General features: G+C 43.7%; 1 protein-coding gene across 1 annotated transcript in view; it reads left to right on the plus strand.

Moving 5' to 3' along the window:
- Positions 1-4,394: 4,394 nt before the first annotated feature.
- The window catches only part of DRAXIN (dorsal inhibitory axon guidance protein), a 32,214-nt gene continuing 13,322 nt past the window's right edge, over positions 4,395-23,286 (plus strand). The window contains exons 1-2 of the mRNA XM_073655409.1: positions 4,395-4,543; positions 19,430-19,852. Of these exons, the coding sequence (XP_073511510.1) occupies positions 19,447-19,852 (406 nt within the window). The 5' untranslated portion in view covers positions 4,395-4,543; positions 19,430-19,446. The remainder of the gene's footprint in view (positions 4,544-19,429; positions 19,853-23,286) is intronic.

Raw genomic sequence — 23,286 nt, forward strand, 5'->3', positions numbered from 1 at the left:
GGTCATGAAGGTGGGATTCCTGATAACGAACAGCATGAAGATGGGATTCCTGACAAGGCAGAGCATGACGATGGGATTCCTGATAAGGCAGGACACGACGATGGGATTCCTGATAAGGCAGGACACGACGATGGGATTCCTAATAAGGCAGAACATGAGGGTGGGATTCCTGATAAGGCAGGGCATGAAGATGGGAATCCAGATAAGGCAGGTCATGAAGGTGGGATTCCTGATAACGAAGAGCATGAAGATGGGATTCCTAATAAGTTCGAACATGAGGGTGGGATTCCTGATAAGGCAGAGGATTAAAATGGGATTCCTTATAAGGCAGATCATGGAGGCGGGATTCCCGATAAGGCAGGGCATGAAGATGGGATTACTGATAAGACAGAGGATTAAAATTGAATTCCTGATAAGGCAGAGCATGAAGATAGGATTCCTGATAAGGCTGCGCATAAAGATGGGATTCCTGATAAGGCAGAATATGAAGATGGGATTCCTGATGAGGCAGAGCATGAATATGGGATTCCTGATGAAGCAGAACATGAAGATGGGATTCCTAATAAGGCAGAACATGAGGGTGGGATTCCTGATAAGGCAGAGCATGAAGATGGGATTCCTGATAAGGCAGAGGATTAAAATGGGATTCCTGATAAGGCAGATCATGGAGGTGGGATTTCTGATAAAACAGAGGATTAAAATGGAATTCCAGATAAGGCAGATCATGGAGGTGGGATTCCTGATAAGGCAGAGCATGAAGATGGGATTCCTAATAAGGGAGAACATGAAGGTGGGATTACTGATAAGGCAGAGGATTAAAATGGGATTCCTGATAAGGCAGATCATGGAGGTGGGATTCCTGATAAGGCAGAGGATTAAAATGGAATTCTGGATAAGGCAGATCATGGAGGTGGGATTCCTGATAAGGCAGGGCATGAAAATGGGATTCCAGATAAGGCAGATCATAAAGGTGGGATTCCTGATAAGGCAGAGCATGAAGATGGGATTCCTAATAAGGCAGAACATGAGGGTGGGATTCCTGATAAGGCAGAGCATGACGATGTGATTCCCGATAAGGCAGAGCATGAAGATGGGATTCCCGATAAGGCAGAGCATGAAGATGGGATTCCCGATAAGGCAGGGCATGAAGATGGGATTCCTGATAAGGCAGAGGATTAAAATAGGATTTCTGATCAGGCAGATCATGGAGGTGGGATTCCTGATAAGGAAGAGGATTAAAATGGAATTCCGCACAAAGCTGATCATGGAGGTGGGATTCCTGATAAGACAGAGGATTAAAATGGAATTCCAGATAAGTCAGATCATGGAGGTGGGATTCCTTATAAGGCAGGGCATGACGATGGGATTCCTAATAAGGCAGAACATGAGGGTGGGATTCCTGATAAGGCAGAGGATTAAAATGGGATTCCTGATAAGGCAGATCATGGAGGTGGGATTCCTTATAAGGCAGGGCATGAAGATGGGATTTCTGATAAGGCAAAGCATGAAGATGGGTTTCCAGATAAGGCAGAACATGAGGGTGGGATTCCTGATAAGGCAGAGGATTAAAATGGGATTCCTTATAAGGCAGATCATGGAGGTGGGATTCCTGATAAAACAGAGGATTAAAATGGAATTCCAGATAAGTCAGATCATGGAGGTGGGATTCCTTATAAGGCAGGGCATGACGATGGGATTCCTAATAAGGCAGAACATGAGGGTGGGATTCCTGATAAGGCAGAGGATTAAAATGGGATTCCTGATAAGGCAGATCATGGAGGTGGGATTCCTTATAAGGCAGGGCATGAAGATGGGATTCCTGATAAGGCAAAGCATGAAGATGGGATTCCAGATAAGGCAGAACATGAGGGTGGGATTCCTGATAAGGCAGAGGATTAAAATGGGATTCCTTATAAGGCAGATCATGGAGGTGGGATTCCTGATAAGACAGAGGATTAAAATGGAATTCCAGATAAGTCAGATCATGGAGGTGGGATTCCTTATAAGGCAGGGCATGACGATGGGATTCCTAATAAGGCAGAACATAAGGGTGGGATTCCTGATAAGGGAGGGCATGAAGATGGAATTCCTGATAAGACAGAGCATTAAAATGGAATTCTAGATAAGGCTGATCATGGAGGTGGGATTCCTGATAAGGCAGAGCATGAAGATGGGATTCCAGATAAGGCAGATCATGAAAGTGGGAGTCCTGATAAGGAAGAGCATGAAGATGGGATTCCTAATAAGGCAGAACATGAGGGTCGGATTCCTGATAAGGCAGATCATGGAGGTGGGATTCCTTATAAGGCAGGGCATGAAGATGGGATTCCTGATAAGGCAAAGCATGAAGATGGGATTCCAGATAAGGAAGAACATGAGGGTGGGATTCCTGATAAGGCAGGGCATGAAGATGGGATTACTAATAAGGCAGAACATAAGGGTGGGATTCCTGATAAGGGAGGGCATGAAGATGGAATTCCTGATAAGACAGAGCATTAAAATGGAATTCTAGATAAGGCTGATCATGGAGGTGGGATTCCTGATAAGGCAGAGCATGAAGATGGGATTCCAGATAAGGCAGATCATGAAGGTGGGAGTCCTGATAAGGAAGAGCATGAAGATGGGATTCCTAATAAGGCAGAACATGAGGGTCGGATTCCTGATAAGGCAGAGCATGATGATGGGAGTCCTGATAAGGCAGAGCATGACGATGGGATTCCTGATAAGGCAGGACACGACGATGGGATTCCTAATAAGGCAGAACATGAGGGTGGGATTCCTGATAAGGCAGGGCATGAAGATGGGAATCCAGATAAGGCAGGTCATGAAGGTGGGATTCCTGATAACGAACAGCATGAAGATGGGATTCCTGACAAGGCAGAGCATGACGATGGGATTCCTGATAAGGCAGGACACGACGATGGGATTCCTAATAAGGCAGAACATGAGGGTGGGATTCCTGATAAGGCAGGGCATGAAGATGGGAATCCAGATAAGGCAGGTCATGAAGGTGGGATTCCTGATAACGAAGAGCATGAAGATGGGATTCCTAATAAGTTCGAACATGAGGGTGGGATTCCTGATAAGGCAGATCATGGAGGTGGGATTCCTTATGAGGCAGGGCATGAAGATTGGATTCCTGATAAGACAGAGGATTAAAATGGAATTCCAGATAAGGCAGATCATGGAGGCGGGATTCCTGATAAGGCAGAGCATGAAGATGGGATTCCTAATAAGGCAGAACATGAGGGTGGGATTCCTGATAAGGCAGAGCATGACGATGGGATTCCTGATAAGTCATGGCATGAAGATGGGATTCCTAATAAGGCAGAACATGAGGGTGTGATTCCTGATAAGGCAGAGCATGACGATGGGATTCCTGATAAGGCAGGGCATGAAGATGGGATTCCTAATAACGCAGAACATGAGGGTGGGATTCCTGATAAGGCAGAGGATTAAAATGGGATTCCTGATAAGGCAGATCATAAAGATGGGATTCCTAATAAGGCAGAACATGAAGGTGGGATTCCTGATAAATCAGAGCATGACGATGGGATTCTTGATAAGGCAGGGCATGAAGATGGGATTCCTGATGAGGCAGAGCATGAAGATGGGATTAATGATAAAGCAGAGCATGAAGATGGGATAGCTGATAAAGCAGCAGATGAAGATGGGATTTTTGATAGGGCAGGGCAATAGGACAGCATTCATGATAAGGCAGAGCATGATGATTTTGTGTTAACTATTTCCTTTCCAGAGTACACAGCTTAGAAGATACAGTACAGTGCTCATAATATAGCATTGCTCAGAAGGCAGATGTATAAGATGGCATTACTAATAAGGTAGATCGTGAAGATGTCATTTCTCATAAGGCAGAGCATGAAGACATTTATGGTCAGTAATGGGTAACCCCTTTAAATGATGGCAGGGGGCACAGATCAGGTCATTGGTCAGCTCGGCCCCCTATTCCTCTGCCTGGTATTTAATTGGCAGTGTCCTGCTCAGCCTGAAGAGATTCTACCCCCCACAGGGCTCCAAGCTTAGAAGGTCTACAGGTCACTGTCCAGATGTCCAGACAGATGTGCTGCCCCCCAGCCTCACACCCAGGACTCAGGGGTTACAGGACACAACATCCAGATCCTGACATCTTTTGTCTTCCTCCCTTTCTTTTCTTTGTTTGTGTTTTCTCTCTTTTTAGCTGTGGAGAATCCCTGTCCTCATTACACCCTGATCTATCTACCTATCTGTCTATCTATACTCTGATCTGTCTCTGTCTACACTGATACCAGTGACATTGTGCCATGAACTCTTCTAAACTCTCCATCACTATTGTCTCCTCTTCTCCCCAGTCACCTGGGTACCTGCAGCTGATATTTTAGGGTTCAGCCCCCCATGTCCTCCCCATCCTCCTCCTCCTCCTCCTCCCTGCCCCTCCTACATCTCTCATCTCCCCTGCTGATGATGCTGGAGAGGATTTTAGTGGAGCAGAAGACAGGTAGACAAGGAGGAGAAGACAGAAGAAGAGTCAGGGCTGCAGGGTCTGGTGAGAGTCCTCCATTCCTAGCTCTACATTGCTTTGCCTTTATTTGATCTTTTCCTCTGTTATTTCTTGAGCTCTTCAGTCTCTTCTTCTGTTTTCCACTTCTACATTTCCAGCTCCTCTCTCTCCACAGACAGTGGCTGGCATAGGTGGTACAGTGCCAGCCTCTATGGGCATTTAACATTCACTTCACTCCTCTGATACATTACTTATTGTCGGTACATTGTAGCAATCAGCTTCTCTCTCTTTCCTTCTGTCTTTTGTATAGAGGGGGGTGGGGACATTTCTAGAAATCTTAAAGTGTTATTCCTCTTACTTAACATGGGTAAAGATGGCATTTATTATTGTCTTATATATTAGTGTTCTCATAGTGTTGTAGACTTGTATTTGCAGTCCCATGTAAAACCAAAAAAAGATTCATGTGCTGCTACCTTTGTGAGTTCTTTCAAATGACAAGCTCAGCTCTGCTACATCTGATGGTATAGATTAATGCTGGGAATGTGAAATTGTGAAATCTGTATCTTGTAGTTGTGTGTTATAACATATGAGGTTCGCATGTGTTTTTATATATATATATATATATATATATATATATATATATATATATATAGCTACAACAGAAGTATGGCTAGACATGGATATATATATGCATGTGTACAATCACTGTAATGTGGTGCGAAGAATTGCTAAGAGGGGATTATGTCAATAATAACTTAATTTAATAACTTATTAAGCCGCAGAAAAGGATTAAAACGATAAATATATTGTGTAATAAATTATTAGATAAAATATCGTGAAAATAAAAAATATATATTATTAATAATTGTAATTATTTCAAGGCATATTTGTTATGACAAAATAGAATATAAATGACTTAAATACAGAGATAAAAATGTATATATCTGTATAAAATACATCAAAAGATAAAAGAAAAAAAAATGAATTAAAAAATAAATAAATGTAATGTAATGAAATACATCAAAAGATAAAAGAAATAAAAGAAAAAAAAAAACATAAATAAAATGTAATGATATAAAATTTTTAATGATCATTTTATTTATGGAATTTCATTAAGGAAATAACCTGAGATGAACGGTGCAATGACGGACTTCCGATCGGACCCATTCTCCGCCCTGATTGTAATAATCTTTGCATTTATGATACAAATCGGATGAGATTATTTGAGATCGAATCAATTTTTTGAAAAATGTATCAGAGATTTTACAAAATGTTCCTCTTCTGCTGTATCAGCCTCCAGTCTCTCCTAGAAGGTCGTCCACTACAAGAATTCATCTCCATGTGGTCGTGTCTGAGGTCGGACATTGATGAGTTTAGGAGGGTGAAGTCTTGGGGCCATCAATGTTTTGCTCTTCAGACTTGGCTTCTTACTTCTCATGGGGGGAGAGTCCAGGAAAGGGTCATTCTGGAACTATTACTCGGTCACAATGCTCTTGAGTAGCCTTCTTGATTTGGGGCAGAACTTGCCAACCTTTATTCCTCCAAACTTTTCATTGGGGCAGGAAGCCTTCTCCTGGCCTCCACCAAACCCCGATCTCTTGATTTGACCACGAGATGGAGCGGAATATATATCTACTGCTCCATGGTCCATTGGTGGCTATCTCACTCCGGTCCTGCCAGTGCTTGGCATCATGTAGGTGATCTGAGGCTTATGGGCAACTGCTCAACCGTGGAGACCCCAATGCATGAAGCCCCCAATGAAAGAGCTGAGATCTGTTGTGGCTACTGGGAATGGGCAACACTATCGGGACTTGTAGGAAAAGTGGCAGTGGTGCCATGATGCCCCGGTACTCCTCCAGTTCTGCCCATTCAGGCATTCACTACTTAGAACGGGGTCACATACTTTGGTCCTGTATGTTTTTACTATATGTGTACATATGGTCAGTCATCTGTTCCATTAAGGTCATTGATCTTGTGTGACCCCATTGATGGAAATGGTCACAACCCTTATAGGTCCCCTGATGTCAGCCATTGTTATGGTTTCCCAAATACAGTCTTAACCCCCCCCCCCCCCCCCCCCTCCGCCCCTTCATTAAACTGAGACCATTAAACTCAATGATCCTTGTCCCCACTGGGGACCCTCTTCCCCGTTAGACCACCTACCAATCAAAATTGGTGTGTAGGCAACAATATGTCCCCTCCTTGTTGTAGGACATCATTGGGTGAGGGTTTTACTTGGTGCACATTGGCAGAGACTTACCTACTTACTGATGGTTTCCTATCAACACCAATAGTTTGCTGAGCTGGTACTTGTGCCCCTATTGTGATTTTGCTAGTTTTTGCATAATATAGTCCCCACAATGATCCGCTAAGGCTTATAGGATCATTATGGGAACTATATTATGCAAAAATTAGATTCTAAGCATTGGATCTGCACTGGACATAGGTCTCTGATTTTACCTATTAAAGGGAGGTCTCAAGTGTGAATGACCCCCCAATATTAAAAGTGTCGATGACCAATATAAAGTCCAGACTAAAGTGAACTTCTAACATGTCAGCTATCGTTGGTCTATGACCGAACACACGTCCGACCATCACTTTTGGGTGTGTTTTCCCCTTTAAGTCGGAACAAAGGCGAAACCTCTATGGATCCGTCAGTGAAATAGCAAATTGCTTAACTCAGCGCCAACATCTAACCCCCCCACCCCGTCCTCCTGCTTACAAAGTCATCGCAGAATCGCTTACACAGATGATCCGGCTATAGACCCGCACCCCTCCCCCGGTATACGGCCACGTATTGATTATGTAAATGTCACGGGTGATATTGGATGCGCCCGTGTCTCTGTAATTACTGCTGATGCATCTAATTACTATATATGACTGTATTATGTACAGTCCCCGGGGGTCTCATTGTTAGCACAGGGGTACAGGGTGTGACCCCCCCCCCACATTCTCAGGAGTTTTCTCAAATCTATTCTTATAGGTTAATGCTGCAGTGTGTGATATATGGCGGTATTACGTGCGTACATATCGCTGCTGCTGGTCAAAACTGGTGCAGACGATCATCTCGTTTATTATGGGATCCCACTGGTTAGTAGTCAGTAGCAGGGGGGCTACTATTGTGGATGCAGGGGTTTTAGTCATACCGGTGCCAAAAAGTCCCTTTGCCCCATATGAGAAGAACGAGATAGTTGTGGCCCCCTGTTGGGGATCAAAAAGTGCAATAATCACCTCTGGCCACAAGGAGGCAACGGAACGGGGGATATTGTGGGGTACATTTAAGGGGACACCTTCTCCAGCGTTCAATCTCCAAATTATCCAAGTAAACAAAAGAGCTTTACTGATCCATTAAAACGATGCGAAGAACAGAGACGTTTGTTTATTTATTTATTATTTATTTTTTGTTTATATTTATTTAAGTTTAAAAACAGGAACATCCTCCATAAAGCCTGCGCATATCCAACCTACAAATCCGTGTTGTTTTAGTTGTGGCACGATAATAAAAGGCTGTGTTCACACGTTGCATTTTTGCATCGTTTTTTTTTTTTTAATGCGTTTTTTTTTATGCAAATTTTCAGCTGCGTTTTACAGTATCAGCACAGTCTATGAGATTTCAGAAGTCTCATGCACACACCTTTTGGATTTTTTTTTTTTTCCTGACTGAGCGTTTTTTTGCAGCGTTTTTCACCCATAGAAAGCAATGGGTAGTGCAAAAAACGCAGCAAAAAAAAAAAACGCAACGTGTGAACATAGCCAAGTCAGTTCCTTGGTCAGTTAATATGTCTATTATTGATGGGTATTTTGTTTTGATTTTGGGCAAATTTCAGCCAATAAAATCAGATTTTTTTGTTATTTGGAAGCTCTATAGATATGGATCGTGTTATAGAAAAAGCCGCCATGGAATAAATGCTGAAATATCCGGCACCCTCCTCTCGCTGCCCCCGACACCTCGCACATCCCCAGATTATAGAAACAGCGCTCGGGGCCGACTGGTATAAATAACTAATGGTGTAATAGGCGGCCCTGGTGGTCCTAGTGGCCCGGGGTCACCGTGCGCTGGGATTTGCTCCGACTTTCCATTAATATAACAGCACAGAGTGCAAGAGTCAAATAAATGAGCGGGTGCCGATCAGCCTGGAGTATACATCTATATACCTACAGTCTATACAGCGGCCGGGAAGGGGCCGGAAATTCTAAAGTTTCATTATTTAAAAATGAACTTTCTAAACTCTTTTCTGTTCTTATTTGTCGCCATTTTTGCTTCTTGTCAGTGAATGGAAACCTTCTCGTTTACATCTAGAGGCCGATATAACCTTTTACTTCTCACAGCTGAGGGTTTGTCACACAATTGTATCCAGTCTACAAAAAAAAAAAAAAAACAGATTTAATCCCACAAATGTCTTCCTTCAGTCCTTATAGTTTGTTACAATGTATCCGTGCAGGAGAACGTTGTCAGTCTGGAGTCTCATACAGGATGAGATGAAAGGAGGCGATTTCTTCAGCAGCACAGAGGGTTTCAGGAGGGGAGTGAGCTGATCTTGATATGTTAGTGTTATCATGCAAGAAGCATAGGCAGCAGAGTCTTCAGCAGCACAGAGTATTTCAGGTAGAGACATCCCGGACCCCAATCTACCATGTGTGTGACAGAGGGGTCTGCAGAGGAACCAGTCCCAGACCCCTGTCACACTAATAGCCATTTTAGGAGAGGGCAGAGCTGGGCAGTGCCAGATTTTGTGAGGAGTGGAAGGAGCAGGATCCCTCTGCAGCACAGAGTATTTCAGGAGAGGATGGTGCTGATCTTGTGTGGGGCAGTGACCTATCTGCTGATATAATATTAGTGAACCCAGGGCTGCGAGTGACAGGGCAGTGTCTGATTATGAGGAGTGCAAGGAGCAGGATCCCTCTGCAGCACAGAGTATTTCAGGAGAGGATGGTGCTGATCTTGATATGTTAGTGTTATCATCATGCAAGAAGCATAGGCAGCAGAGTCTTCAGCAGCACAGAGTATTTCAGGTAGTGACATCCCGGACCCCAATCTACCATGTGTGTGACAGAGGGGTCCGCAGAGGAACCAGTCCCAGACCCCTGTCCCACTTATAGCTATTTTAGGAGAGGGCAGAGCTGGGCAGTGCCTGATTTTGTGAGGAGTGGAAGGAGCAGGATCCCTCTGCAGCACAGAGTATTTCAGGAGAGGATGGTGCTGATCTTGTGTGGGGCAGTGACCTGTCTGCTGATATAATATTAGTGAACCCAGGGCTGCGAGTGACAGGGCAGTGTCAGATTGCGAGGACTGGAAGGAGCAGGATTCCCCTGCAGCACAGAGTATTTCAGGAGAGGATGGTGCTGATCTTGTGTGGGGCAGTGACCTGTCTGCTGATATAATATTAGTGAACCCAGGGCTGCGAGTGACAGGGCAGTGTCAGATTGCGAGGACTGGAAGGAGCAGGATCCCCCTGCAGCACAGAGTATTTCAGGAGAGGCAGGGAGCTGCCCGCTCCTGTGATGCTCTTGGTAAGGACAGGGCTGCGTGTCACAGTTCAGGGTCACAATGTGAGATGGAGATTAGAGGAAACTGGAAGAAGCAGGGTTTCAAAGCAGCACAGAGCGTTTCAGGAGAGGGGGTTAAAGACAATTGCAAATAAATTGCAGAAACCTCAGCCATGCTTCTTCCACGTTGCCTATGAGGCCGTGTGATAGGATGTAGTTTAGGGCAGACTGATGGCTTCTTCCCTGGGTGGTACTGCGCGCAGACAGATGGACGGACCGCCAGCCATTCCCCATTTGTCACACATTAAGGCCCCATTGTGTGGTCCCGGCCGGCGGCATTATCTGGTCCGGCAGCATGTGTTATCGTAGATCTATCTCGGCTTTGGCCTTAATTACAAGTGTAATTAATCATCCGCCGCTGACGGGGCATCCATCACCTTTATTATTAAAATGCCGATTTTTGCATCTCCGATAAAGAACAGGCAGAGGAGGAATGTCAGCGCCATCGGGGGGGGGGCATCATAGAGGGGCGCACGTCGGTGGTGGGAATTCAGGGGGGTCCGCTCTGACAGCGGGTGGCATTACGCTTTCCATAATAATTAAATAAAAACTGCATAAATCACAGATGGCAAAACAGGAATCCTATTTATATCGATAGCAACAGGCGGCGGTCCCGGCGGCGAGGTGTGGGGGGCTCGAGTATCAGCGGTAATATCTCCTCGCCAAGATGCCAATTACCAAATTATCCAAGCTGTATCCAATCGAGGGCCAACTGGACAACAGGAAAATTACCGCCATAGTGTGTCACATCCATGGGCACAAAAGGTAAAAACAATTGGCGCAGTTTGGATTTGCCATACTTCTTCATATTAATGCATTAGAGCATCACGTATATACGCTGTACCCCTCCCCCACCCCACCCCGTATCCTCCCAGGGGGCAGGAACATAAAATGCCCTTCCCCTTTGTGAACCCCTTTACCCAGTCAAAGGTGAAGTAAGCTTTAAGCTTTTGGGCCCCAATGCAAAATCTCCAACTTGTGCCAAAAGGACCTTTTTGGGTCCTCCTAGGTTACAGGGGCGACTTCTTCCCCTATAGTTACATCCATAGGTGACATAATACTTTACATTCTAAATAAATTTCCTGCCAAGATTTTAATCCCAAATTGCAGAACATTTTAAAGCCTTGCCCCATTGCACCTAAAGACTTCCCAAAAATGACCAGATAACCTCTTTATTTTAAAATAAAATTATGCTGCCCATTTTGGGCTCCATTCATCTTAAAGGGAGCCATCGTGTCCCCAAGGATCAAAAACATGTCACAATCAAGCGGAGTGCCATGCAAAAGAATTAGGGTGGAGTTATCCCTTAGGAACAGAGGGGACGGGCTATGATGGCGCTCGCGTCTCATGAATATTTCGCCATTGTTTAATGGGGCATAGCCATAATGACTGGCGGGTTACTGCAAACTGGACCCTGGTGCCGGAGGGACCCAAAGTCGTACTTACAAGTCACAAAAAAACTTGGTCATTTATGCTCCACCCCAGAAAGGACCCAAAACGGATAAGATTGCCCACTTTTGGGTGTGCCCTATCCCTCCGTGGTTCGGATCTTGGCACTGGGAATGATGAGCCCTGTTACAGATTTTGCACTGGGCTCGGGTAACTTTAGGGTCCAACTTTTAAAAAACTGTTCTAAAATAAATGGAGGCATTGACTATAGCAACAACGTCTGACTTTGGGCTCTTCAGACCCCAGAGCGGGAGCCTCTGCTGCCTCGGCACCCCTTTAGTCTACTAATGCCAACTTCTCAATGAGGGAGACGCTGCTGACCGAGAGTTTCTGGAAGACTTCAATGGTGCCAACAAGATTCACCAACTCTTCTTGGAGCACAGATGGTCTCTCCCCTTTTTTCATAGGAGCCTCCCAATATTTTGGGGAAAGTTGGCAAATTTTATTGCTGCGTTTGTAGTTTCCCATGGATTCAAAATACATCACCCCTTTGTACTGTACAACTATACCCCAGCGTGCCAATGTACCACATACCAGGGGTGAACTTTTTGCCTCCTTTCTCCAACAATTTTGCTAAAAAAAAATCTCTACAAAATACAATTTATAATCTCAGAATATTTTGTCTTTTAATTTTTTTTTTTTATCATATAACTATTTTCTATTTTTTAGGAATTAATCAAAACCTTTAATTCGTTTTTTTTATCATATACCCTAAACGTTTCATTTTAATTAGAATTGACTGATTTCTATATTTTCTATGGAATTATTTTTCGCTTTATTATCATTTTATGATATTTTGTAAACCGTGATTTTTTTTTTTTCTCCTTTTCTAGAAAGTCTGATTTGTGAAAGGGTTAAACGTGCAGCTATTTGGCTGATTTTTGCTCTAGACGCCGCCTTCTTTGGAGAATAACCTATATGAGAGAAGGGGTCGACGGCTATTATTTGGGCTTTTTATGCTTTTCTGCACAACATGAAATAAAAAAAAAAAAATACAACAAATGATGGTGTTGGCGCTTTGTAGCCTGTAGCGCTGCACACGGGTCATGCTCTCGAGTCTGTCGATTTCTCATAAAATCCTCTGCGGAGCATGGGAAGAGAGAAGAACAAAGGGCCGGAGCGCCCGTCCGACCACCGCAGCTGCCTCTTCTTCTTCACCGCCAATGTCTTTTTTGCTGGACCCCCCTCCTCCCCTTTAATATCAGATCCAGAAAGCGACAATGCGGCCACCGCCGAGCAGACGCAGCGTGTGCACGGCCAGGGGAGCAGATCTTTGATGTTTATTGAGGGTTTAATTCCAGCTCCCCGTGAAGTCCTCGGTCTCGCCAAGTCTCTGAATTTATGGAGAGTAGACGTGGTCTTCTCCTCGTAACAAGACGATAAACGCGCCGAGACCCCCGAGGTTTGATTCATGCAGAAAACACTTTGGTCTTTGATTTGATGACAACTGGTAACAAGGACGCAATCCTGCGGCTTTAAATCCGAATATACCATAAGAATCCCATATATTGAAGAGGGAAGCCCCCTTACCCAACATGGAGAGAGCAGCGGTCCTTAAAGGGGGTGTCTAGGTTACAAAACCATTTGCAAAAATTTGCATTAAAGCAGAAAATATAACTGTCAGCATGCAACATCTTGTCGAAAAGCACATAGAGGAGAGTAGGGGATCCATTCAAGACCCTCATCTAAGAGCAAGAGTGTCTCTCGCAACATCTGTGTGCATGGACCCATAGGGCACTGTGTAATTCTTCATTTGTCCTGTGGCGGCGCTGCAGGGAAATCAAACACCTGATGTTGGGTTTCCTGTTGATCTCTCCATGACCAATCAGCGATCATCTTACCACTATTCCAACAAAAAGGGATTGTCCATAGTGAACAAACCCTTTAATTAACCCTCACTTTTGAAGTTAAAAATTCCATTCATTTTTTTTTTAATTTCAGCTCCGTTATATATACAACCATTATCGCCACCATTAGTTACCAGCAGAGTTGTCACCCAGTGCAAAAAAAAAAGGTCCTGCTTCTTCTTCACCAGAAACAGCGCCACTCTTGTTCATAGGCTGTGCCTGGTATTGCAGCTCAGCCCCATTTAGAGTCCATACCAATAGGTGGCAGTTGATATATCCTCCTATTATAGGCATCGTTAGCTAGTGTTTTGCCCTCAGGTCCCATATCTCGGCCATTTAGAAACCTGGGAATATTGACTGACGACCCTAGTGCCAGCTGTAATGGAGGACATATTGCCTAGAGGACGACTCAAGGACTGAGTATCTTGGAGGGAAATGTTGAGTGAGTCTTCAAGAAGAATCGGAGTTGACCAAGCGGGCGTGGTCTTCAAGAAGACGCCCACAAAGTGGAGTTGACCGTACCACCCAGTTGGATAAAAGAGCTAGATTTTTATACTGGGGAAGAGGAGGCCATATCTCAGGAACGGAGAGGCGTAGAATCAACACATCGCCAGATTCAGGAGGAAGGTGGCATTTACACCAGACTAAAAGAACATTACTTTTATATGACAAGTCCTCTAAGAGAGTTATAAGTTTTCCCCTATCTTTTGGATGGGGGATAACTTGCTGATCACTGGTGGTCCGACCTGTGGGACCCTCAGCAGTTCCGAGATCGGGGTTTTGGAACCTGGAGAACTTGGCTCTGCGGACCCACTCCATTCATTGTCTATGGGACAACCTAATTTCCGTCAGTCCCAAAGTCAATGAATGGAGTGGAGGGCTGTAAAACCCAGTTCTTGAGGTTCCAAAGATTTGATCTTGGCAATGCTGATGCAGATGTCCTGAAGGATAGGGCATAACTTGTTGTTTTTAGGGGGAATAACCCTTTAAAGGCCAAGTTCAGAAGTTTTGGAAAGTTAGATGGAGACCCCTGGGAGGGCTGTAATGATGGCCATAACTATTTGCCTACGGTCCGGTACTCGGGGCACCGCGGCGATTACAGGATGATTGATCCGGATAATCCCCAGATAACCGTAACCGCGAGATCTAATGAATTCCATATTGAGAACAGTGTTTAATATTTGATGGCACATTTACATAAGGTGAGATAACACGGGGGTAATTAATGGATTAGCACTTGCTGGTTATAGAGAAGTGGACGGGGGGCGCTCAGTGCCAGGACGCAGCGTTGGTGTCAGCTGGGTGGAAGGCTGGTGACTGCAGCAGCTGTGCAAGCCTGGCAGAAATCTTAGTACATTGGAGAGCACCCAAGGGAAGGAGGCGCTCTATCCGAGTAAGTCGAGCAGCAGGGAAGGAATAAATTGGAGAGAAGGAAATGAAAAGGAAACATCACAATGATTAATTACACTAATTTGCATGTGAATCTGGAGCACAATTTATATCAGCAGATTGTACCCGGGTCTGTTCATGCCAGGATACTCCGCGCTTCAGATACCCCCATCATCGCCGCTGGATCCTTTGCACTACCTAATTCTCGTCTCCTTGCCATATTATGGTCTCTATATTTTGGAAGCGAGTCAGGACCCTTCGCCCATCTCCCCCTGCCATCCTGGGCTAGGAGCTGGCACACCATGCAGAGTGTATCTCCAGCCCTGGATTCAATCCCAGCAGGACAAGCTGATCAAGGAAACTTAATTTGGTGGAAATATGCAAATCAGGTGGCCCTATCCCAATTTGCATAATTTTTAGATAACATATTTGATGACAATGTGTCTTTCAATTTTCTTCCCATTATCATTATTAGCCGAGTTGGTTTACGAGGTGCCAGATCCCTCCGGAGGAATGCGGCTCTAGATGGAGATGCGAAGGCAAAAGGGGCAGAGAAAACTCATGAGGCACACAACGATTTGGTTAGAGGGGATGTCACTCAGCTTTCCCAGACCCTAGAAGGGCATTTATTCCAGGTTGTTGGAAATAAGACTTTATTATAGTTCCTGATAGTTCGGTAGTCAGTATCCCGACTCCTCAAATGTTTGAAAATGGGAATTCAAGATGGCGGTATTCAATTTGGAGGAGCAGTAGGTGACCGAAGATCATAGGTGTTGGTCTAGTGCCCCAATAATCCTATAGAGCTCCCATTAGTGCCCTTATTCCAATCTGCGGTCTGGACACTGAAGACATCTCAGCATCTGGCAGGGCTTCAATTACTTTGTCCAAAGTGGACAACCCATTTACATTTCCTAAAGATGGCTGGGTGGTTAAGACCTAGCACTGCAGGTCTTGATTAGATGCACCTGACTAGCATTGACTAAGAAACAGGGCATGTGTTCACTAGATGTGTCAGACTGCTGAATAAAGCAGAATCAGGTGTGCTCGAGCCGGTGAGTGACCAGCCAAAATGAAAGCTATAGCTGTAGAGGGACACATCAGGGTCTCTCTCTGAAAGGAGACTGCATGGATCAGCTAGGAAAGCTGAGCAGTTTGTGTGTTGGAGCTGCAGAGTAACATGTGGAAGCTGCAGCCTGTTCAATGTGAAGTGTGCCCGGAGTTGAATACTTATGTTTAGCACTAGAAGCTTCTGGAGCTCAGGCTGAAGGGGATACCGAGACTGGTAGGATTGGTATTTCTGTGTATGAAGTTTGCTCCAAGAGAAAGGACTGCAATCTGTTCGGGTGAGCCAGTACTGACATATATGTGCCCTAAGAAATGAACTGTTTATTTGCTGTTATACCTTTGTGACTTTGGTGTTGAATCCCTTGGAGTTTTATGAAAGCAATAAAATTGCACATATTTGGACCAAACCACATTGCCCTGTGTGAACGCTACCCAATGCCTACCTGAGAGAGTAAATCCCTACACTATATATATATATATATATATATATATATATACTGTATATTATATATATATATATATATATACACAGTAATGGGCAAAAGTGTTGGCACCCTTGAAATTGTTCCAGAAAATGAAGTATTTCTCTCAGAAAATTATTGCAATTTCACTTGTTTATTTCCTTTGTGTGTATTGGAACAACACAAAAAAAAACTGCAAAAAAAAGGCAAATTGGACATAATTTCATACAAAACCCCAAAAATGGTCTGGAAACAATTGTTGGCACATTCAACTTAATATTTGGTTGCACACCCTTTGGAATAAATAACTGAAATCAATCGCTTCCTATAACTATCAACAAGCTTCTTCCACCTCTCAGTTGGGATTTTGGACGACTCTTCTTACAAATGGCTCCAGGTCTCGTATCTGAAGACGTCTTCTCCCAACAGCAATATTAAGATCTCTCCGCAGGTGATCAATGGGATTTAGATCCGGACTCATTGCTGCCACTTCAGAACTCTCCAGCTCTTTGTTTCCATTCATTTCTGGGGGCTTCTTGAAGTATGTTAGGGGTCATTGTCCTGCTGGAAGACCCATGACCTAGGACACAAACTCAGCTTTCTGACACTGGGCACTACATTGCCACCCAAAATTGGTTGGTAATCTTCAGATTTCATGATGCCTTGCATACAGTCAAGGCACCAGTGCCAGAGGCAGCAAAACAACCACAAAACATCTTTGAGCCTCCACCATGTTTGACTGTAGGTACTGTGTTCTTTTCTTTGTAGGCCTCATTCCGGCCTACAACAGTAGAATGATGTGCTTTACCAAAAAGCTCTATCTTGGTCTCATCTGTTCACAAGATGAAAACTGCAGTCTAGCTTTTTTATGTCTCTGTGTCAGCAATGGTGTCCTCCTGGGTCTCCTGCAATAGCGATTCATTTTATTCACATGCTAACAGATAGTTGGCGCTGACATTAATGCTCACTGAGCCTGCAGGTCGGCTTGAGTTTCTTTGGACCTTGCATGGGGCTGCTTATCCACCATATGGACTATCCTGCGTTGCAACCTTTCACCAACTTCTCTCTGCCGTCCACGTCCAGGGAGATTAATTACTGTGCCATTGGTTGCAAACTTCTTGATTATGTTGCGCACCATGAACAAAGGAACATCAATATCTCTGGAGATGGACTTAAGATTGTTGATATTTTTCAACAATTTTGGTTCTCAAGTCCTCAGACAGTTCTCTTCTCCTCTTTCTGTTCTCCATACTTAGTGTGACACACAATGCAAAGATTGAGTCAACTTCTCCCCTTTTTATCTGGTTTCAGGTGTGATTTTCATATTGCCCACGTCTGTTACTCGCCACAGGTGAGTCTGAACGAGCATCACATGCTTGAAACAAAGTTGTTTACCCACAATTTTGGAAAGGTGCCAACAATTTTGTCCGGCCCATCTTTGGGGGTTTTGTGTGAAATTATATCCAATTTGCCTTTTTTCTCTTTTTTTTTTTTGTGTTGTTCCAATACGCAAAAAGGAAATAAACATTTGTATAACAAAACGTGTAATTGCAATAATTTTCTGGAACGATTTCAAGGGTGCCAACACTTCCGGCCATGACTGTATACATATATATATATATATATATATATACATATATATATATATATATATATATATATATATATATATATATATACTATACATATGTGCCTTTATGTAGTTACATGCCATACAATGTAGTGAGGAGATTTCCTCATTAGAGCTCCGTCCCGGACTTGACATAAATACAGTGCTCTAGATTTGTAGCGCGCTTGTAAGTGGCAGGAAGAAAAATGACCCCGCTTGTATTACAGAGCTCATTACAAGTCTGCAGGATCAAGTCACAGCCAAGGATCTTATTACTGTCAGACGGAAAATCAGCACCATGATCTGTAGTGGTCTCAGCGCAGCCCTCTTCTGTCAGGTGGTGGAGGGGCGATTAGTATTTTCTGGAGAAAAACTGTTTGTTTTTTTTTTTAAATTCAAATTTTGCTGAATTTTCCCAGGAAATTCAATTTGTTGCAAATCAAAAATGCTGCAAATTCTCTAATTGCCCTGAAAAAATATGTATGGATCTATTCTCTTTTCCTCATGCACTAATTTTAATTACTGCTGTGCTGTCATAAACTGCCTGTACAGTTTCTTCTGTGTTTTATGGATTTTTCTCCTTATCTTTATTGCTAAACTATGAGCTGTGACGTCCACATCACTCTGCAAATTAAAATGGCTGCTGCATTCCCTGCTTCTGCTTTTATATAGGCTGTGATACTCCCTCCTGATTGGCTGTGCTATCACAATGCAAAGCATTATGGGGGTGCCCACCTAAGGTCACGTTACCTTTCTCAGGCTGATGTAATCTTCTGTGATGTGTAAAATGACACCGGAAATTTTAGACGATACGCGCAAAGAGAATTGCAAATTGTTTGAAATTGTCAGGAGCCTAAAAATTCTGCACAAACTCAATTCGCATTGAATCGATTTGATCATTTCTAGTATATTCCAATAAAAAAATGAAAGATGAAAAATCTTTTTTGGTAGATTTATGTGCGTTAGCCACTTGGGCTTTTTATAATAGAGGTGCCTTATATAAAAAATGTGACATAAACAGCAGCACTTTACTGTACAGTGCCCCTAAAGGGTTAAATTACTCTTTCCATAACTCATAGAACCAGCTTCTAGGAGATTGTAACTATGTTTGGCATTCAGCTGAAAAGGAGATTTGGGCGGAGCCTCGCTGGCCCCTCCTTAATATCCTTTCCAGCAGGATTCTAGGCACAGTGAAAAAAAAAAAAAAAACAACACTCAGAATCTGGGGCTTTATAGTAATAGCTTTTACTTCCCATTATTTTAACTCCTGATGGTCTTCTTATCGATGAGACTGCATTTATATATCTGCTTTCTCATGTCAGAGGCACTTTAAGATGTTTCTATGCTCAAATTCAGATTATTTCCAAGCTTTACTTTACTTTTTGTACAAATTAGAAGATCTCATTTTATCAAGCGTTTGTTTCCTGTGACGTGTCCGCGCCGTCCCTTTATGCGATTCGTTAAAAGCCCTGTAATTAATTTGCAATTTGTTAAAAAGCAGATGTTCTCTCCCTTTGTCGGAGTGTCCTTGATAATGACTCTCGTCTCTACGATGTATCTACAGGTGCAACGCTTTGAAAAATGACGTCTCCCTTCGGCGGACTTCTTCAGCTAGTCGTCCTGCTGCTTTTAATTATGAATATTTTGATGTGTGCCAACGCATTCGAGCCCAGAGCCAAACGAAAGAAAATCTCCGAGAACAAGTATAGTGAAGACGTGTGGCATCAAGTACATCCCGAGAGACCACACAGGAGGTCAGGAGCGGGCAGGAAAGATAGGACTCGTGGTGGGGTGCCATCTTTTCTAGCTGGAGAGGATGCGGGGGAGTCGGGAGATAACGGGCATCTGGGCTCGAGGAAGCAAGAAGGGTTCCAAAGTTTTGAATTTTCTTATCATGAGAGAGAAAATCAACCACCGGGGATTCACTCCAAGGGAAGAAAGCACAAGGAGCAAAAAAGGGGCAATCACAAGGTGAAGCACCTCAGAGGTATTGTTCTTTTCAATACTTGTTTTTTTTGCAATATATTCCTGTTTTGACTCATATTTTAACACATCTTTTTAGTGATCGGAGGCCCGCTTTTTAGATGAAGATTTCCTATTCGCCTTCAACATGGATGTAAAGCTTAGTATTCGGATTGCATGTACCCACCTCTAGGGGGAGCTCTGGAGCTTAATGCATACTGGTTATACATTGACTTTAATAATAACTCAGCGCCGCTTTTTAGATGAAGATTTCCTATTCCCCTGCAACATGGATGTAAAGCTTAGTATTCGGATTGCATGTACCCACCTCTAGGGGGAGCTCTGGAGCTTAATGCGTACTGGTTATACATTGACTTTAATAATAACTCAATGTACTAAGAGCTCTTAAAATATAAGAAACTTTGTAATATATCTTATCAGAGAAATCTGCTTCTTTCTCCACTTATGAGATTCTTGTTCTCCTCCCGCTTGCTTCCTGAAGTTATCATTCACAGTCAAAAATTGCTAAAATCTGTCTTGGTCAACCCAAGATGGACTTCCAGCTCACTGAGATTACAGCTGACTATTAAAGTCATGGATGGGAGGGGAAAGGAGGGAGAAGCAGAATGAAACAGATGCACAGGCATAGACCCACAGGTACTGCTGCTTTCTAGTAAGCATTTTACCTCTAGAGCTGAATTCACATCTACATTGCTCAGTACTACTGTATACTACAGGTATTAAAAAAAAAAAAAAGAAACCACTGTTCATGCCTTCAAATTACATCGGCATGGCCCCACTTCTTCGTGCTTTATACCAACTTGCTGGCTTCAAGTTTGCATTTGTGTGGATTCAACTACTGTATAATGTCTTCCATGCTGAAAATGCTTTCCAGTAAGTGTCTTATCTCACCTCAGTACTGGATTCACTGCTACTCTGCTCAGTACCTTTATATAATGTTCTCCATGATTCTGCTGCTCCTGAACATGTGCTACACAGAGGCAAGAGAGCAGCAATCCCTCCTGTCTGTGTGTGTTGAGTATGGGAGACAGCATAGCAGATAATCTGCACCCACTAGCTCAGAGACAACCGTATATATTTACTGCTCACATAGATAAGCACCCGCTACTGCTGTTTCATGTTGGGAATTTTGTTTCTTCTCCTCATATTGCAGGGTTTTTTTACTTGAAGTTAAATCAGCCAACGAAATCAGATAAAATCTCCCCCCGCCCCTCAAAATCTCTGCAGTCTGACTCTTGCTAACTGTAATCATCCATACCCTTTTAAGATGAGTCACAAAAAATACAAAAATGTCTCCACTACCGCTCCCCTCCCACCCCCGAAAGCATTCCCCGACTGTCTGAGAGAGCGTAGATATGGTATTATTTCGGTGCCCTTCTTGGAACTTGGCGGTGACATTTAAATACATAGAATTATAGGACATCAAAACGGAACGATTTCTTCCAGGAGCAGCCGAGGCTCGAAATGGCAGGAGCATCAATGGAAACTCATAAAAGTGCAATAAATCTACTTCAACTGAACTGTGGCATTATGGACAGGGCATGAGGTCAAGCATGAATCCAGTGTCTACAGCACACATGTCAAACTGTGGCCCGCGGGCCAAATCTGGCCCCCATGGTGATTATATTTGGCCCTCAACACCAGAACCACCACCCCTATGTAGGGCCATTATACTGTATGGTGGGCTATGTTGGGCTCATTATTCTGTTTGGAGGACTATGTGTGGCTCATTATTCTGTATGGAAGACTATGTGGGGACCATTATACTGTATACTGGTTGGCCCACTACTTTGTCCAAGTTTGTTATTTTGACCCTCTTGGTGTTTGAGTTTGACATCCCTGGTCTATAGGAAGGTTTTCTCTTACCCAGGGGTTTGGAGAAGACTGAGGGCACCATGGCCAAATAGCTTCATCACCTTCTTCTGATGCTCTGCAAGAGCCCCTAATGCTGTAGTGCTAGGATATGGCATCAATTTATGAACAGTGAGGTGCAACCTCTGAGACTCCACCTATCTGGAGACTGAAGAACCTCTAAGACCCCATCTATCTGGAGAATAAAGAACCTCTGAGAAACCATCTATCTGGAGAATGAAGAACCTTTGAGATCCCACCTATCTGGAGAATGAAGAACCTCTGAGACCCCATCTATTTGGAGAATGAAGAACCTCTGAGACCCTATGTATCTGGAGAATGAAGAGCCTTTGAGACCCTGTGTATCTGGAGAATATAGAGACTTTGAGACCCCATCTATCTGGAGAATGAAGAACCTCTGAGACCCTATGTATCTGGAGAATGAAGAGCCTTTGAGACCCCATCTATCTGGAGAATGAAGAACATCTGAGACCCCCATCTATCTGGAGAATGAAGAACCTCTGAGAATCCACCTGTCTGGAGAATGTAGAACCTCTGAGACCCCACCTATATGGAGACTGAAGAACCTCTAAGACCCCATCTATCTGGAGAATAAAGAACCTCTGAGAAACCATCTATCTGGAGAATGAAGAACCTTTGAGATCCCACCTATCTGGAGAATGAAGAACCTCTGAGACCCCATCTATTTGGAGAATGAAGAACCTCTGAGACCCTATGTATCTGGAGAATGAAAAGCCTTTGAGACCCTGTGTATCTGGAGAATATAGAGACTTTGAGACCCCATCTATCTGGAGAATGAAGAACCTCTGAGACCCTATGTATCTGGAGAATGAAGAGCCTTTGAGACCCCATCTATCTGGAGAATGAAGAACATCTGAGACCCCCATCTATCTGGAGAATGAAGAACCTCTGAGAATCCACCTGTCTGGAGAATGTAGAACCTCTGAGACCCCATCTATCTGGAGAATAAAGAACCTCTGAGAAACCATCTATCTGGAGAATGAAGAACCTTTGAGATCCCACCTATCTGGAGAATGAAGAACCTTTGAGACCCCATCTATTTGGAGAATGAAGAACCTCTGAGACCCTATGTATCTGGAGAATGAAGAGCCTTTGAGACCCTATGTATCTGGAGAATGAAGAGCCTTTGAGACCCTATGTATCTGGAGAATGAAGAGCCTTTGAGACCCCATCTATCTGGAGAATGAAGAACCTCTGAGAATCCACCTGTCTGGAGAATGTAGAACCTCTGAGACCCCATCTATCTGAAGAATGAAGAACCTCTGAGACCCCATCTATCTAGAGAATGAAAAACCTGTGAGACCCTGCCTATCTGGAGAATGAAGAACCTCTGAGATCCCGCCTATTCTGGAGAATGAGGAGAATGAAGTGATCGCTGCACTGTTGTCGTGCTATGTCCCCTTCTAAGTTCTCCCTTCACAGCCGGGTGGCTGCGAGCTCCACTGTGCTAGGAAAACAGTCAGGGAGACACAAAGCTGAACCAGATCAAAGTTTGGCCCCCTCTTCACATAAAGCACACTTGTCAACGCTCATGGGCCAGAAAAG

The sequence above is a fragment of the Phyllobates terribilis genome, unplaced genomic scaffold (assembly GCF_046119375.1).
Source record: "Phyllobates terribilis strain yellow unplaced genomic scaffold, ASM4611937v1 Scaffold_12__6_contigs__length_324123572, whole genome shotgun sequence".
NCBI classification, from domain to species: Eukaryota; Metazoa; Chordata; class Amphibia; order Anura; family Dendrobatidae; genus Phyllobates; species Phyllobates terribilis.